We start from the raw sequence: 14400 nt of genomic DNA on the forward strand, positions 1-14400 counted from the left end.
TAAACAGAATTTCGAAGTTTTAGATTTTTACGAGCATACAACGCCTGGATCTCTAGCTAGTATATAAACATATGCCTTTAAGAAATAAGTAAGTAAGTAATATATAATGCACTCATATTGCATGTTAACATATTAAAGTAGCACTCGATGCACAATTTGCAGGTTTGCTTCAAATCGTTTCTGTAACTTTGTAAGTTCTCATTGTCTTGTAAAATTGTACACCAAAGGTTATTGTATGGATAAATAGCATATTTTACTATTTTTCTTTTGTCTATCTTGACTTTTTTTGTCTAAAGTCGTATTCATCTATACTGTCTACATGAGTGCTTGTATTCTTGTAAAGAACACTGTATTTTATTTCTCCATAAATCCTATATTTTTGACATTTTGTAGACCAAACTTATTCCTAATTCTAATAAATGTCTTTCAATTTAATGTTTGAGGTATGATATGCTCGTAACTGTACCATGTGTATGAAGTATTCACAATATTTTAAATTTTTGAAATAAAAATATGCATTCATGTGAAAGTACGATAATTATCGTTTGCACTGTTTATTCAGGTTTTAAGGACAACAAATCTTTTTAAAGACAAAGACTTTGGTCATTAAATTTTTTTATCTTAACCAAATCATTAGTGGACATCAGACAGAAGTTAAAAGATAAGATTTAAAGTTTTCAAAGAAACTGACTGTATGTAAACCTTTAATTAAAGTAGCTGACTGTATGTAACCCTTGAATTAAAGTAGCGGACTGTATGTAACCCTTGAATTAAAGTAGCGGACTGTATGTAATCCTTTATTTAAAGTAGCTGAATGTATGTAAACCTTTAATTAAAGTAACGAACTGTATCTAACCCTTGAATTAAAGTAGCGGACTGTATGTAATCCTTGAATTAAAGTAGCGGACTGTATGTAACACTTGAATTAAAGTAGCGGACTGTATGTAATCCTTGAATTAAAGTAGCGGACTGTATGTAACCCTTGAATTAAAGTAGCGGACTTTATGTAACCCTTGAATTAAAGTAGCGAATTGGGTAACCCTTTAATTAAAGTAGCTTACTGTATGTAAGCCTTGAATTAAAGTCGCTGACTGTATGTAACCCTTTAATTAAAGTAGCGGATTGTGTAACCCATTAATTAAAGTAGCTGACTATATGTAAACCTTGAATTAAAGTAGCTGACTGTATGTAACCCTTTAATTAAAGTAGCTAACTGTATGTAATCCTTGAATTAAAGTAGCTGACTGTATGTAACCCTTTTATTAAAGTAGAGGACTGTATGTAACTCTTGAATTAAAGTAGCTGACTGTATGTAACCCTTTAATTAAAGTAGCTGACTGTATGTAACCCTTTTATTAAAGTAGAGGACTGTATGTCATCCTTTAATTAAAGTAGAGGACTGTATTTAATCCTTTAATTAAAGTAGAGGACTGTATATAATCCTTTAACTAAAGTAGCGGACTGTATGTAACCCTTTTATTAAAGTAGAAGACTGTATAAAACCCTTGAAGTAAATAGCTGCCTCTATGCAAACCTTTAATTAAAGTAGCTGCCTTTAAGTTTTAATTAAAGTAGCTGCCTGTATGTAAACCTTTAATTAAAGTAGCTGCCTCTAAGTTTTAATTAAGTAGCTAACTGTATGTAACACTCCTCACAAAAAATGCTTATACTGTATATTTCCTCTTTTTTTCACTTCTGAGTTTATCTATATTTTAGAAAATCTGTGCACTGCAGGACACCAATTTTCGTCATACCAAGGGTTCTAAGTTAAATCGTTTAAGACAAGAATCACTTTAAATGTCCGCTAATAAACCCGCCTATAGGGACTTCAAGTGATAACCTTACCTTCTATTTGTAGAGTTACATTCCCTATTCACACCAGTAACCAATGAATATTCTTATCTGAGTAACAATGAGGACTGTATAGTCGTGTTCCTTTCTTGAAAAAGATAAATTCTATTAATTTTCTTCTCTGTCTCTCTATCATATTTAACCAGACAAAAGATGAAATGAGGTCTATGTGAATTGGTAGTGTTACTCTTTAAACGGAGGGTTATTTGAAATTACGTAGACAGTCTCTTTAAGAACAGCATCTAACCCTGGTCCTTGGCTAGAATTTAACTGTTGAGAGAAGAAAGAAAACCCTTCTCCCATGGTTTCACTGTTGAGCTTATCTTAATTGAATTTAAACCTGAACAGTTCTAGGATAAGGAAACTATTAAAAGGACTATTATACAAACCAACTGCAAACCTAACTAGGTTTTCTAACATTGTAAACCATGCAAATATTTTTATCTATTCGTAAACATTATTTCACTGATAATCTTTTAAGGAGATATTTCGGAATTTCGATAATTAAAAATGCGAATAGTTTACTCTGGGTTACCAAAAACTAAAACTTGAATTCAAATGTTATCAAACAAAGAAATTGACTCTTTGCCACAAACACTGATTTTCTAATCCCAATATCTATGCAACCCAATTTCGTAGACCTTTGATATTTCAAACTATAAATTCTGTTAGATCAAATAATCTATGTTTGAAATATCCAAGGTTTACGCTATTAGGTTGAAAAAATATTCGGATTAGAATTTGAATTTGTGGCAAAGACTCATTTCCTTTAACCACATAGGGTTTTATTATGTAGTTATCACAAGTTATTGTAAGTGACCGTCTATACTATGATTGTGTACACATCAAAAATTCATATTTTATTTTAAAATACCGGAAAATACAGATTAGTATTTCAGTCTCCAAACAAAATGTTGAAGATCTATGCTTTTATCTAATAGCTTAGGTTGGTTTGCCTTGTATTACCCCATGGAAGGTTCTAGGACTATATCAAAAAAAGATGCATCTATCATAAATTTTGATGTAAAATAATTTTTATATAATAATGTAATCATAGGAAATTGCGAATACAGTATTGAGAGGGATGCAAAGCGTTCAAAAAGCCAAGGATGTATATTTATATATATAGTATACACACTTAGGAAGTTGGTGAGCTAGGCCCTTCTGAACCAATTCAATAAAAGTTTATTGGGCGCTGTAAATATAAGACCAAAACACAACCAATAACCTCTTTATACTTTACCCAGATTAGTATAAAGATAAAGCTAAATAGTTTTAGAGATAAAGCTAACAGCTTCCTAGATTTATATTAAGAGATTTATCGGACACAGCGCGCGTCTCTTCACGTGCACGCAACATCAGAGTCATTCGGGATTTAGAAATAGTTTAAATTTCGAATATTTAAAATTATGCTAGACATCGACAATACGATTTTAGGTCGAAATCGGAGATATATAGATAATTTTCTGGTTAAGATTGGCGATTAAAACAGGCGTTGAAACTTAAAAGATTTGACATACAAAATCTTGATCGACATAGGTTAGCAAAAACGGGATAGACAAAGACTTTCCACTGACATAGATATTTAGAAAGACATATTGGTGTATATACACAATTTAGATAGACACATCTAGATGTAAAACTGACAGACATGTAGACATATTTAGACGCATCTTGAAATAAAACTGACAAGGGAAAATATGTCTAAGCTAAGGTTAAATTATCCTGACATTAATTTGTCTGAAACTAAGGTTTAATACTCACTAAACGCCGGCATTTAAGATTTCAAGGATAAACCATACTTGCTGGATTGTACACAACATCAGAACAAACAAAAACTAAGAATTTTTAATTAAAATTGTATTTTCTAAATCTAAACATGTATGGTGTTATTTCTTCTCAGTTTTCTTCTGGTTCTTCATCCTAAATAAATTAATTGTACAATGAGAATCATAAACCAGTCAAAATATCATTGTCTTCTGTTTTCTTATTACCGTCAAATGCTTGATTTTTTATTGGCAACTGAACTATATAGTGGTCTACATAACCCTCAGCGAAATATAATCATCAAAAGAAAGAACAAAACGACAATCAAGTTTTCTGGTTCTCACTGTATTGGATTAAGCATTGATTAAGTACTATACAGTGATTGCCAGATTACTGTGGAAGTGGTTGTTGTAAAATCGCAAAATCATCAAAGATATTACATAATTGAAATTTTCAACTTATTTTATCTACAGTTTAAAAGCTAGAAGCAGCTAGAAGCTAGACCTCCGACCATATTTTGTAATAATTCTTATTCTATTACTATATATATTATATAGTAGCTGTACTACTCAACCACAGGGTTATGAACCTTTCCATCTTCTTGTTTACGGTGGATTCACGATATTTTATTTTTATTACATCAATATTTACAGGGATACAGAATGGCGCGCCATTTTTATTAATATTGTTTTTGATGATATTGATGTAACAATTTTTAGGGTAAATAAATATAAACTAGAACCCGAAAACTCTGGAATAAGAAGACGACATTAAATTAACATGAAACACAGCGATTGTGCAGTGTAAATACCCCTGATTTGACTTAATTAGAGATTTAAGTTTCAGTAAATGTTTCTATTTGCTATTAAGAACAAATAGCAAGCAGATTAGTCAATAGCCATGGTCGCTTAAAATTAATAGAATATCAAAGTAACAACTTAAATAATTTCGAAAACGAAAACTCCGTGTTCAGAAAACCAAACAAGAGAAAAAGGGATAATTATTTTTATGATTTTAGTTAAAATTGTTCGTACCCATAATGTATAAATTTAAATATCCGTGGTTTTAAGGGGGCACTCTCTCCTCCAAACTATTTCTTCGTTCAGTGTACTGCAGATCACTGCAGTACGCACAGAAAGTTAAACGTGTGAAATCTGTTTAGTGTGGGAAACCTGTGTGTGGTGGGGGGGGGGGGGGAGATGTACAAACCCTTTGCCCCCTTCCTATTTTTTCCTCAACCCCTGCCTAGTATACCTGATGAGAGGAAATGTTCTGACTGCATGTTCCACAAGTAAATTATAAAATTTAGGAATATTTCTCTGCCATTGCATTGATAGACCTGCTTTAACCTGAACACAATATTAAAAAAGAAGGGCAGGTTTTGGAAAACAAGCTCACCTAGAAAAAAAATTTATTTCCCGTACTTTTGAGGGTCTATGAAGGAGGTTTTATTCAAATTCTCTTCCGAAACTCTCAATATAAGGTGAATAAAAATTTTAGCATTTTAGTGCAATCTGTTCTTGAGTTGAATTAAAAATAAATCATGATGTCCCAACCGGGATAGGGATAAGAAAAAATTGTGCAAAGAAATACAAAAAAAAATAATTAAATGAGAAAAAAAGCTTATAAATTTGAACCTGTCTTTCCACCAAGCTATTAGGACCTAAGAGTGGTACAGAGTTCACTTCCAGTATAATTGGAAGTTCGTCCTAGGAAACATACAGCCACAGGGTTACTCATATGTATAGGATCAGACATTAATGACAATCTTTAAATCTAACGATCAAAAGGTTGAATTTTATCCTCTGCCTTGAATACTATTTTTTAAGAGAAAACTTGAAGGCTTGACAAAAAAGAAACAAGTTAAAAAATGCATGAAAATAAAAAATGCCTGAAACCATTTGTTTGCATGCAAACAAATGGTTTCAGGCATTTTGTGCACAAGACAAATAGATTATCAAGTACAATAGATGGCAACAGAGAAATGGAAAAATTATACACGACGTCACAAGTGTCAAATATAACAATGAAAACGAAATTTGCTCACATTAGTTGACAGGTTTTCCAAGATTAAATAAAAAACTGTATAAACAGAAAATAAAGAACACATAAAAATGCACTTATTTTACTTTAAGGAAAGCATGCACTTTATTCTAAAATTATCACTACTAGCCTTATAGGGCGCTTCGCGCCCATCTTCTAAATTAATTGTGAACATGTTCTCTTTGTGTACATCGTAAAACAAAACAAAAATAATTCGCGGATTTTCACAAAAAATTTCGTGGATTTTCAAAATTTTCAAAAATTTAATAAAGATCGAATTCTGATGGAGACAAATATTTGAAATTTTGATCATTCATAAACCTTCCCTGTGGTCACGTGATGTCTCACAACAAATTTATATATAGATTAAAAATAATTTTGTCGTACACAAAAACTGAGATGACACTTGTGACGCAAGAATAGAGCTGTACTGAGAGTGTACAAATTTTATGTTGCCATCTATTGTACTAGAATCTATTTGGTACAAGACATTTAATAGATTCCATAAAGTCTTATTCTTTGTGGGTAGCCCTACAGATTAATATTTTTTTTAGAATTATCATGTTTAAGAAAATAAACAAAGTTAGCAGTTTTTTTATGTGAAAAATATTGCTTACACTTAGTAAAACTTTCGAACAGTGATTGATCATAGGATCCAACTAGTCAATCTCACCTCAAACTTGAATTTTATAGTTTCTATATCTTTGCAACCTGATATTTGATACTTAGACAATAAATCCTGATAGATCAAATCGTTAAGGTTTCAAACATCAATGGTTTACACCTTCATGGTGCAAAGATATAGGGATTAGAAAATAAGGGTTTTAGGCATGATCTCAGTTTCTTTGCAGATTTAACAACTAGAGTTTCTATTTACCATCATTTAATCGATTGATTATCAAACAATTAGATCAATAAATTATCAATCAATTATATCTATCTATTCTGAAATGAAAGGGTTACCTGGATAATCATATCGAAAGATGCCAGACCAGTGAGTTTAAGGGTTCTGAACCAAACATACAAATTACATGTTTATTCTGTTAAATCTTTAATGCTTTTATAAATTGTTTTTTTTGCCACAAAGTCTGATTTTCTAATCCATATCTCTTGATATTTCAAACTATGAATTGTATCCGTAATCAAAAAACCTACTTAAAGGTTAATACCATCAGGTTGCAAGGATAAGGGAAATTGAAAATTTGGGTTCTGGGGAAAAATAAGTTTCTTTGTTAAGTTGAACTTTGGTTTAATGTTATAATGAAGCTCATGACAAAACAAGAAGTGTTAATAAAACTGAATAAACAAAGGAACTGAGTTTTTTTCTTATTTTCTTATCCATTTATCTTTGCAAGCTGAATGTAAAACCGATATTATTTCAACCTTAGTTATTTGATCAATTAGAATTCATAGTTTGAAATATCAAATGACTAATATATTGTGTTCCAAAGATATAAAGATTAGAAAATCAGATTTTGTGGCAAAAATTCAATTCCTTTCCTCCTAAATTTGCAAATAATCATAACAATTTTATTAGTTATGTGGTCCCTGTAGGCGAGCTTGGCAATTTTTACAACTTCAGCCACCACCTCTCCTCTTAAAGTCTAAAATAACACACACATTAGGAAACATTTATGAAAATTTTTTTGACAAACCTTAGTTGGCGTTGATATCTCTGCATTGGGTTGAGAAGAATTCGTATGAAAGAACTCCCCACTGAGCAAGGGTCAGTTTAAATCTGTATTAATAAACACATTTTTGTTTGAATATGTTTTGAGTGAGTTTTTGTGTGTCACACTTTTGTGCACCCTCAATAATACGTCCTTTTATCTGTACGACATTGATCTTACCAGAAGGAAAATAATGCATTTGGCGCACCGTCCCGGTTTGCCGTATATAGTATGTATCTATACTGTACAACAAGCCGTCCCCCCCTCCCCCTCCCCCCGATTTACGCAAAAGTTCGTTAATTAAAAGGGACTGAAAAAATTCATACCGAGAGATTCTTTTAATTCCTCTCTATATATTCTATTCTCTACCGAATATTTTACATTTAATGCGGTTTCCATAAATTTCACAGAAAATATTTATTTGCTGCTAATAAAAGAAAGTGAAAATTAATATTTTAAAACAAAAAACAGCTTACAAACAAAGTCTTAAAAAAATAAAAGCGTTTTTCTTGATTAATGAATCGGGAATTTGTTATCTTTGCGTGAAGGGTCACTTGAAATAACGTTAACAGTTCCTTTAAAATCTAAATTTTTCATTTTTATATCCTGCTGTATGTCCATTTAATACTAGACTACTGCTAAGGATAGAAACTTGATGATTTAGCTCAAAATTCACAAATGTAGATAGATAGATAAATAGATAGACAGGTAGATACAAATATTGATGCACATCAACGTATTAACTTTCATTGGATAAATGATCAACATTTTCACAGAAAATTATTAATTTCGAAAAATCTATATTTGATGTCAGACCGTATTGATTTTCAGATTTGCAGGAAACTGGAATAATTTGAATATTGGTAGATTATGACTGGCACCCATATCATCATTATTGATTTATTTCAAACAGATTTTTATTTTCATAGATCCAACCAATTATATATATAAATATATAGATATAGAAATAACCAAATTTTTTATAAGCATGTCTTATGTGTGTTTGCAAAGTGTATTTTGAAAGATTGAAATATGTCGGTGAAATTTTAATGAATGATATTAATCACTATCTTTAACCTTTTTCGGATGAATTGCATCGGCCATTTAATACTTTCCACAAACTTTCATAAAAAAAATATTTTTTAGTTTAAATCTTTCGAGGTAGAAGGAGAGAGAGACGTAACTCAGGGGGAGAGGCAACCTGTGATCATCCTGAAAGGGAGGGGGGGCATTGTAAGTTAACATTTTAAATTAAAACCTTAATTTCTCAAAAATAATACAGTGATAAAAATGCCGGAGAAGTTTGAATTTAGAGTGGATTTAGCAGTTTATTAAAAAGCAAGAAAAACTAAAATAACTCCTCTAATTTAAGATCTATTGAGAAGAACAAAAATGTTTAAAACTTCTAGTTTGTAAATAATAAATTTGCTTCTCTTATTCCTGTGTGATTAATCAAAATTAGAGCTATGAAATCACAAAGTCGTACTCCAATATAATGACTCAGTCATAGATAATAGAACACCCAATTTCGTAAAATGATAATTGAATATACAAATGAATAATTAATTTCTACACCGTGCTACCCCCCCCCCCCAAAAAAAAACTGAATTTTACATTTTTTTAAAAGTGAATATTTGCAAATTATCTTTGTTCTATCTCATAATCTGAGTTCGTTTCCCTTATGTCCATTTGACAGCCCAAATTTTTATTTTGAATTTTCAGTTGTAACCAATATTTAGCCTTCATCATTGTTACCGTAACACTTAATTTTTGAGATGATTCTCCTTTTTTTTCTCTAGAAATTTTCCTTTATACAATTTTTATGGTGTAAACTTTGAATATTAAAATGGAAACTTCTTGATCTAGCTTTATTAATAAATTTAAATATCGAATAAAATTAAATATTAGAAAGTTAGATTTTGAGGCGAGTATAGTGTTTGATGTATATGCCATGGATCCTATAATCCTAGTTAATAAAATATAATCATAACTTTCCTGCATTACTCAGATATCTAGTTAGGCCTGAAGCCAGACATTCGAATGTAGTTTACAAGTTAAATTTGTCGATTGAAGCTTTCAAAATTATTCCAGAGTTGCATTTCCAGAACATACGACAACTTATCAGTTGGTACAAAAAAGGGTCTGTTAGTCTTTACCCCGGACATATTTATTTATTGATTGATTGATTTAAACTAATTCCTGTGTGTTATTTCAGTAACTGGAAATGCTTCAAGCATGTCATCTTGTGTAATATCATGAATAGTGCAGGATACCTCGGTGCCCTGAATTAAACAAATACGGTTAAAATAAATATTAAAAAAAAAAATATAGACTTACCTCAACAAGTGCAGGCTCAAAAATGACCTCGTCGTCATATTTTAAAGCAGTTGTAATGGCCTCTTGTAGCTCCTCACTTTGGGATTTACATAATTTTTCTTTAGCTTAAAATGCATGTTTGAACGTTAAATTGGTTCTTTATTCCTTGTCAATGTTTTTATGAATAGAATTTGATTTAAAACGTACTTTACAGTCTTGTAAATTATCTAAATGTACAGCACAATAAAATAAGAGTCTAAACAATATAAATCATTTCCTGGCGACAACTTTTGTAATTCCACAACTACTGCTGCTCTTATTTGGTTTGACAATGCAGGGAAGTCTGATTGCTTTACTTAATCTAAAAAGAGACAAATTATCCTTACCATTTTTAATTATGTTGCAATTTTAAACCAATGGTAGAATTTGACTCCATTTTCAAAGTATTGAAAGAAAAAATGGAAAATTTAACTGAAATGAAATTGCAATCTGATAATTTTGGCAACTAGAGAACTCTGATATATAACAACGTCTCCTAGACCTCATATTTTGGCAACTAGAGAACTCTGATATATGCACCATAGTATAACAACGTCTCCTAGACCTCCTATTTTGGCAAATAATAAAAAGTGTGAAAAAAATCCAATCAAAGAAATCGAGTCATTTCACAAATTCTGATTTTCTAATCCCTATATTTGCAACTCGTAGACCTTAGAATTTTCCATTTATGAATCCTGTTAGATTAAATAATTTTAAAATATCAAACATTTTCATTATAAAGTTGCACAGATACAGTGATTAGAAAATTTGAATTTATGGCTAAAACTGAATTCTTTTTCGCACTAAGCATGTTGCGTTCTCCTTCAATTAAAACCTCTATAAATAGTGATTTAAGAAATGGACTTACTTTGTTTTGAACTCTTCATTAAACTCCTTGTTCTGCCCTAGCAGTACAGACCGTACAACAGGTAGTCCTGCTGTACGCAGTACATTTCCACACTCAAACTTGTTAAACGTTAATCTAAACAGTACCATGTCTTTTTCAATAATCCCAATGCAATATTACCCTCAAAGAATGAGGCTACAGAGAGGACTGTACAAGGGATTGTCCTTAAAGCTCTTTAAGGAATTGAGTCTTTGCCGAAAATTGTGAATTTTTAATCTCTATATCTTTAATTGGATTCCAATGTTGTAGACCTTTGACATTTCAGACTATGACTTCTGTCAGATCAAATAATATAAGTTTCAAATATCAAAGGTTTACGACATTGGTCTAAAGATATATAGAAAATCAGAGTTTGTGGCAAAGACTCAATTCCTTTATGGTTTGCAAAAGATTTAGACTTTTATTTTCTTTGAGCGATAGATTATTTTTTAAAACAAATTTGTAATGCATTAGGCCTGGAAATTTTAAGGGTTCCGGTTTCACTTCCGGATCGGATTTAAAGAAATAATTTGTGAGGTAACCCTAACTATAGCTTTATAGAACAGTTATGAAATAGTTCAAATCAAAAAATAATTTTTTTTAAAATGTTACAAAACAAATAAAGTTTAGCCTTATCATTTCTTAACTTTTATTTCGAAATATTACGTGAACCTTGCAATTTAAAGAATACTTACTATATAGAAATGGGACTCCTAGATTATCAAAGTACTCCTTTCGGGATCTTATACCTTGTCTGAAGTACTCCTGAATTAGAATTTGTGCCTACTTGAGTATCAAAGTACTCCTAAAGGTGTTTATACCTTGCTTGGGGTACTCCTGAGTTGGAAAATGGGACTCCTTGGGTATCAAAGTACTCCTGTAGGTCTCCACTCTCACCAAGTTTACCCTGTAGATAATATCAGATTTTTAATTGTATAATTTACCACCCCGCCCATAATCAGAGTTTGGTAGGACAAAAAAGGTTCAAAATTTCATAAACTTTTAGCTTAATCCATTCAACAAATTACGTTCTTTCTGTACTTTGATCCATTTACATTCAGAATAAACCCTAGCATTCTTGAAAATATTCCGAATAATATTTCTGATTAGCCTGAGTCCAAAGTAACAAGGCCTTGACCCAATATTCTGGCATGAAACCATTGCAGAAAACCCCCATCACAACCCCTATCAAATATTCCTTAAAACCCTGCTCTAGAGAACAATTAACCCTAATGTTTAGGGAAACATTTCTACCTTTGCCTGGATCAAGAGAACGTCAGGCTTAACCCTGAAATCCTGGATCACTGCCTGGAACTTATTCTGATCTATCTCAGCGATATCTGGAAAATTAAAAACATTAACCAAGTATGAGGGGGGGGGGGTAAGATTTAAGTCCTGCAGACGGAGTTTGTGTCAAAGAGTTTGGCCAATCTTGATTAAAAGCAATTTCTTAAACACTTTATTTCGTAATATTTGACATGAAAACGCGAGAAAATATAAGCAATAACTTTATTTCGAATTTTCAACTTTGTAAAATAAAGAAATAGTAACATGCCGCAAAAAAGGCAATTTATACGGCGATGCCGTGGTTTAAAAGCCATAACATTTCATTTTTCAACATTCTTTCACCCCTTAAATTTATAGTTTTTACCTTTTACCTGTTTCTACCTTTTTATGAATATACGATATGAATATTAAAGCTTTTTCATTCCAACATGAACAGATTTTGAGATCAAAACGTGACTGTTTTTATCCCAATGCAGAACTAGAAATTTAAGTTTAACTACTAATAGAGATAAGTTGACTTTTCTTGTTTAAATATGTACCATTAACCATTTTTAATAAATGTATGGTGTAGGTTTGTCCAACTCGGCTTGGATTTAACTATAAATAAGCTTGAAAAAGATGATTTTACATGGCCCATTTCTAGCACTCAGTGTTAGAAATGGGTCAAGTATTAATTTTGGAACAAATAAATTGTGTCTTTGTCACAAACTCAAATTTTCTATTACTTATATCGTCGCAACCTGATGGTGTAAACCTTCGATATTTCAAACTTAGATTATTTGATCTAACGGATTCATAGTTTGAAATATCAAAGGTTTACGATATTTGATTGGAAAAATGTAGGATTATAGAAAATCAGAGTTTATGGTAAAGACTCCTTTCCTTTCCCTTGAATTTTACTTAATAAGTTGAGTTTTCAGATCCTGGTGAAACTATTTGTGTCATATCTTCAAATATACGCACACATAATCGCTTAAATGTCGTATTCCTATTCCAAAGTTTCAGGGTCCCACTGTACTCGATTGCGTAAATTAGCCTGAATCTTGATTGCCAATGAGTCTGGGTTCAAGATATAAATTCTACGGTTGAAAACGATAATGGGAAAATGTGGTAAGCTAGTTTAACAATGAAGTTAATTGGAAAACGTGAAACCTAAAAACTGATAAAAATTCCAGAATTACAAAATGAGTTTCTCCAAATATCTAAAGATATTAAAGGGAGTGTACAGATATTTATATAAGTTATCAGCAGGTGCCAATTATCAAATAAAGTTTAAAATATACAGAGTTTATTAAAAAAAAACACTTTTTGGAAATTTGGATTCCACATATTTCTCAGATTTCTAGACAAACCCTTTAACAATAGGTCAACATGAACCTGTTCCTTTATGAAGTCTCCAAGGTCCTTGATTACTGACTTCCACAAGACAAGCATCATATCTTCCCCCATCTTGCAGAATTTGAACTATTTGCAACCCCTCCTAAAGTAAACATTACATTTTTCCAGTTTTTTACAAATCTTCCACAATATATTTCAAAATAATCCTGTTTTGAAAAAAACATTTTTAATTTTTATCCAAATTTTACTCAGATTTGCATCCCGTCCTAAATAAAAAAGTGCTTACTTTTGCACCCATTCCTGAAATCATATTATCAAAAATTGTATCCAGATTTCTGTAACTCTTTTAAACCCAACAGTACAAGTTTTATCTAGAATTTTTGCAACTATTCCTGGATTGCAAATTTCAAGTTTTTTAAAAAAATATTAAGATAATAATTTTGGCTTTAATGAGTTAATAAAACCAGTTAAAAGGAATTAAGATAAACGATTCTTAACTTCACCTAATGATCGTATTTGATCTTATTTGATCTTATTTGATCTTATTTGGTCTTATTTGATCTTATTTGATCTACCTTAATTGATTTCTCATGATCATCATCATCGCTTCCAGAAACTATTCCAACCAACTTCTTGGCACGCATACTTTATCTAAAACTAAAGATTTATTCTGAATCTTTATTTATTACTAGCTGAAGGGCTCGGCGTTGCCCGTTAAAATTTTTGGATTTTTTAGCCTATAACACCCCCAGGCCACCCATGAGTGTCCACAAAAAATTTCAGCCCAATCGGTCCAGCCGTTTGGCCGGCTTTACGCAACATACATAAATACGAATTTCTGGTTTTATTATAAAGATTAAGCTTCAAATAATTAATTTCAAGTTATCCTCAATCAAGAGCAACATGCTACCAGTTCAATTCGATACCTTCAAAACTCTGTCTGATCAAAATTATAAATATATCCTTGTTTTTCCATCTGAAAATTTGTAATATTCAGATGAGAGCTATCACAAGGATTCTTTTGGTTCAGACAAAGATTTCAAGGGTCACATGCATAGAGAATAGAATATATAGAGAGGAATTTACTGGAAAAAAGTGTAAAACGGCCATTTTGTTGTACTGTTTCCATACTGCAGGTGTACTTCACATATTTATGCTATATAACCTGTTGGGCCCTGGAATAAGAATTTGAACTATTTGCAA

The 14400-nt window shown here is 31.3% G+C and overlaps 1 protein-coding gene across 1 annotated transcript; it reads right to left on the bottom strand.

Moving 5' to 3' along the window:
• Positions 1-3694: 3694 nt before the first annotated feature.
• LOC111694922 (D-alanine--D-alanine ligase) lies at positions 3695-13860 on the bottom strand. Its single transcript, XM_023463983.1, has 14 exons — positions 13773-13860; positions 13237-13339; positions 11827-11912; positions 11394-11479; positions 10555-10668; positions 9925-10008; positions 9669-9744; positions 9531-9613; positions 7317-7377; positions 7210-7265; positions 6625-6670; positions 5256-5327; positions 4873-4967; positions 3695-3774 (listed from the first exon to the last, which is right to left on the bottom strand). Exons 1-14 carry the CDS (start codon positions 13839-13841, stop codon positions 3741-3743), a joined length of 1065 nt encoding a protein of 354 aa, XP_023319751.1. The 5' UTR covers positions 13842-13860; the 3' UTR covers positions 3695-3740.
• Between the last annotated feature and the right edge of the window lie 540 nt (positions 13861-14400).

This window comes from Eurytemora carolleeae, unplaced genomic scaffold, assembly GCF_000591075.1.
Source record: "Eurytemora carolleeae unplaced genomic scaffold, Eaff_2.0 scaffold204, whole genome shotgun sequence".
NCBI classification, from domain to species: domain Eukaryota; kingdom Metazoa; phylum Arthropoda; class Copepoda; order Calanoida; family Temoridae; genus Eurytemora; species Eurytemora carolleeae.

Bases quoted from the DNA above. Each gene is read 5' to 3' on its own strand.
- LOC111694922 (XM_023463983.1), bottom strand. From the start codon at position 13,841: ATGCGTGCCAAGAAGTTGGTTGGAATAGTTTCTGGAAGCGATGATGAT. The intron at 10,009-10,554 runs GTAAGTCCATTT...GTCTCTTTTTAG, and splicing joins AATGAAGAGTTCAAAACAAA to ATTAAGTAAAGCAATCAGAC. The intron at 4,968-5,255 runs GTTCAAATTTAT...TATTGTGTTCAG, and splicing joins ATAGCTTGGTGGAAAGACAG to GTTAAAGCAGGTCTATCAAT.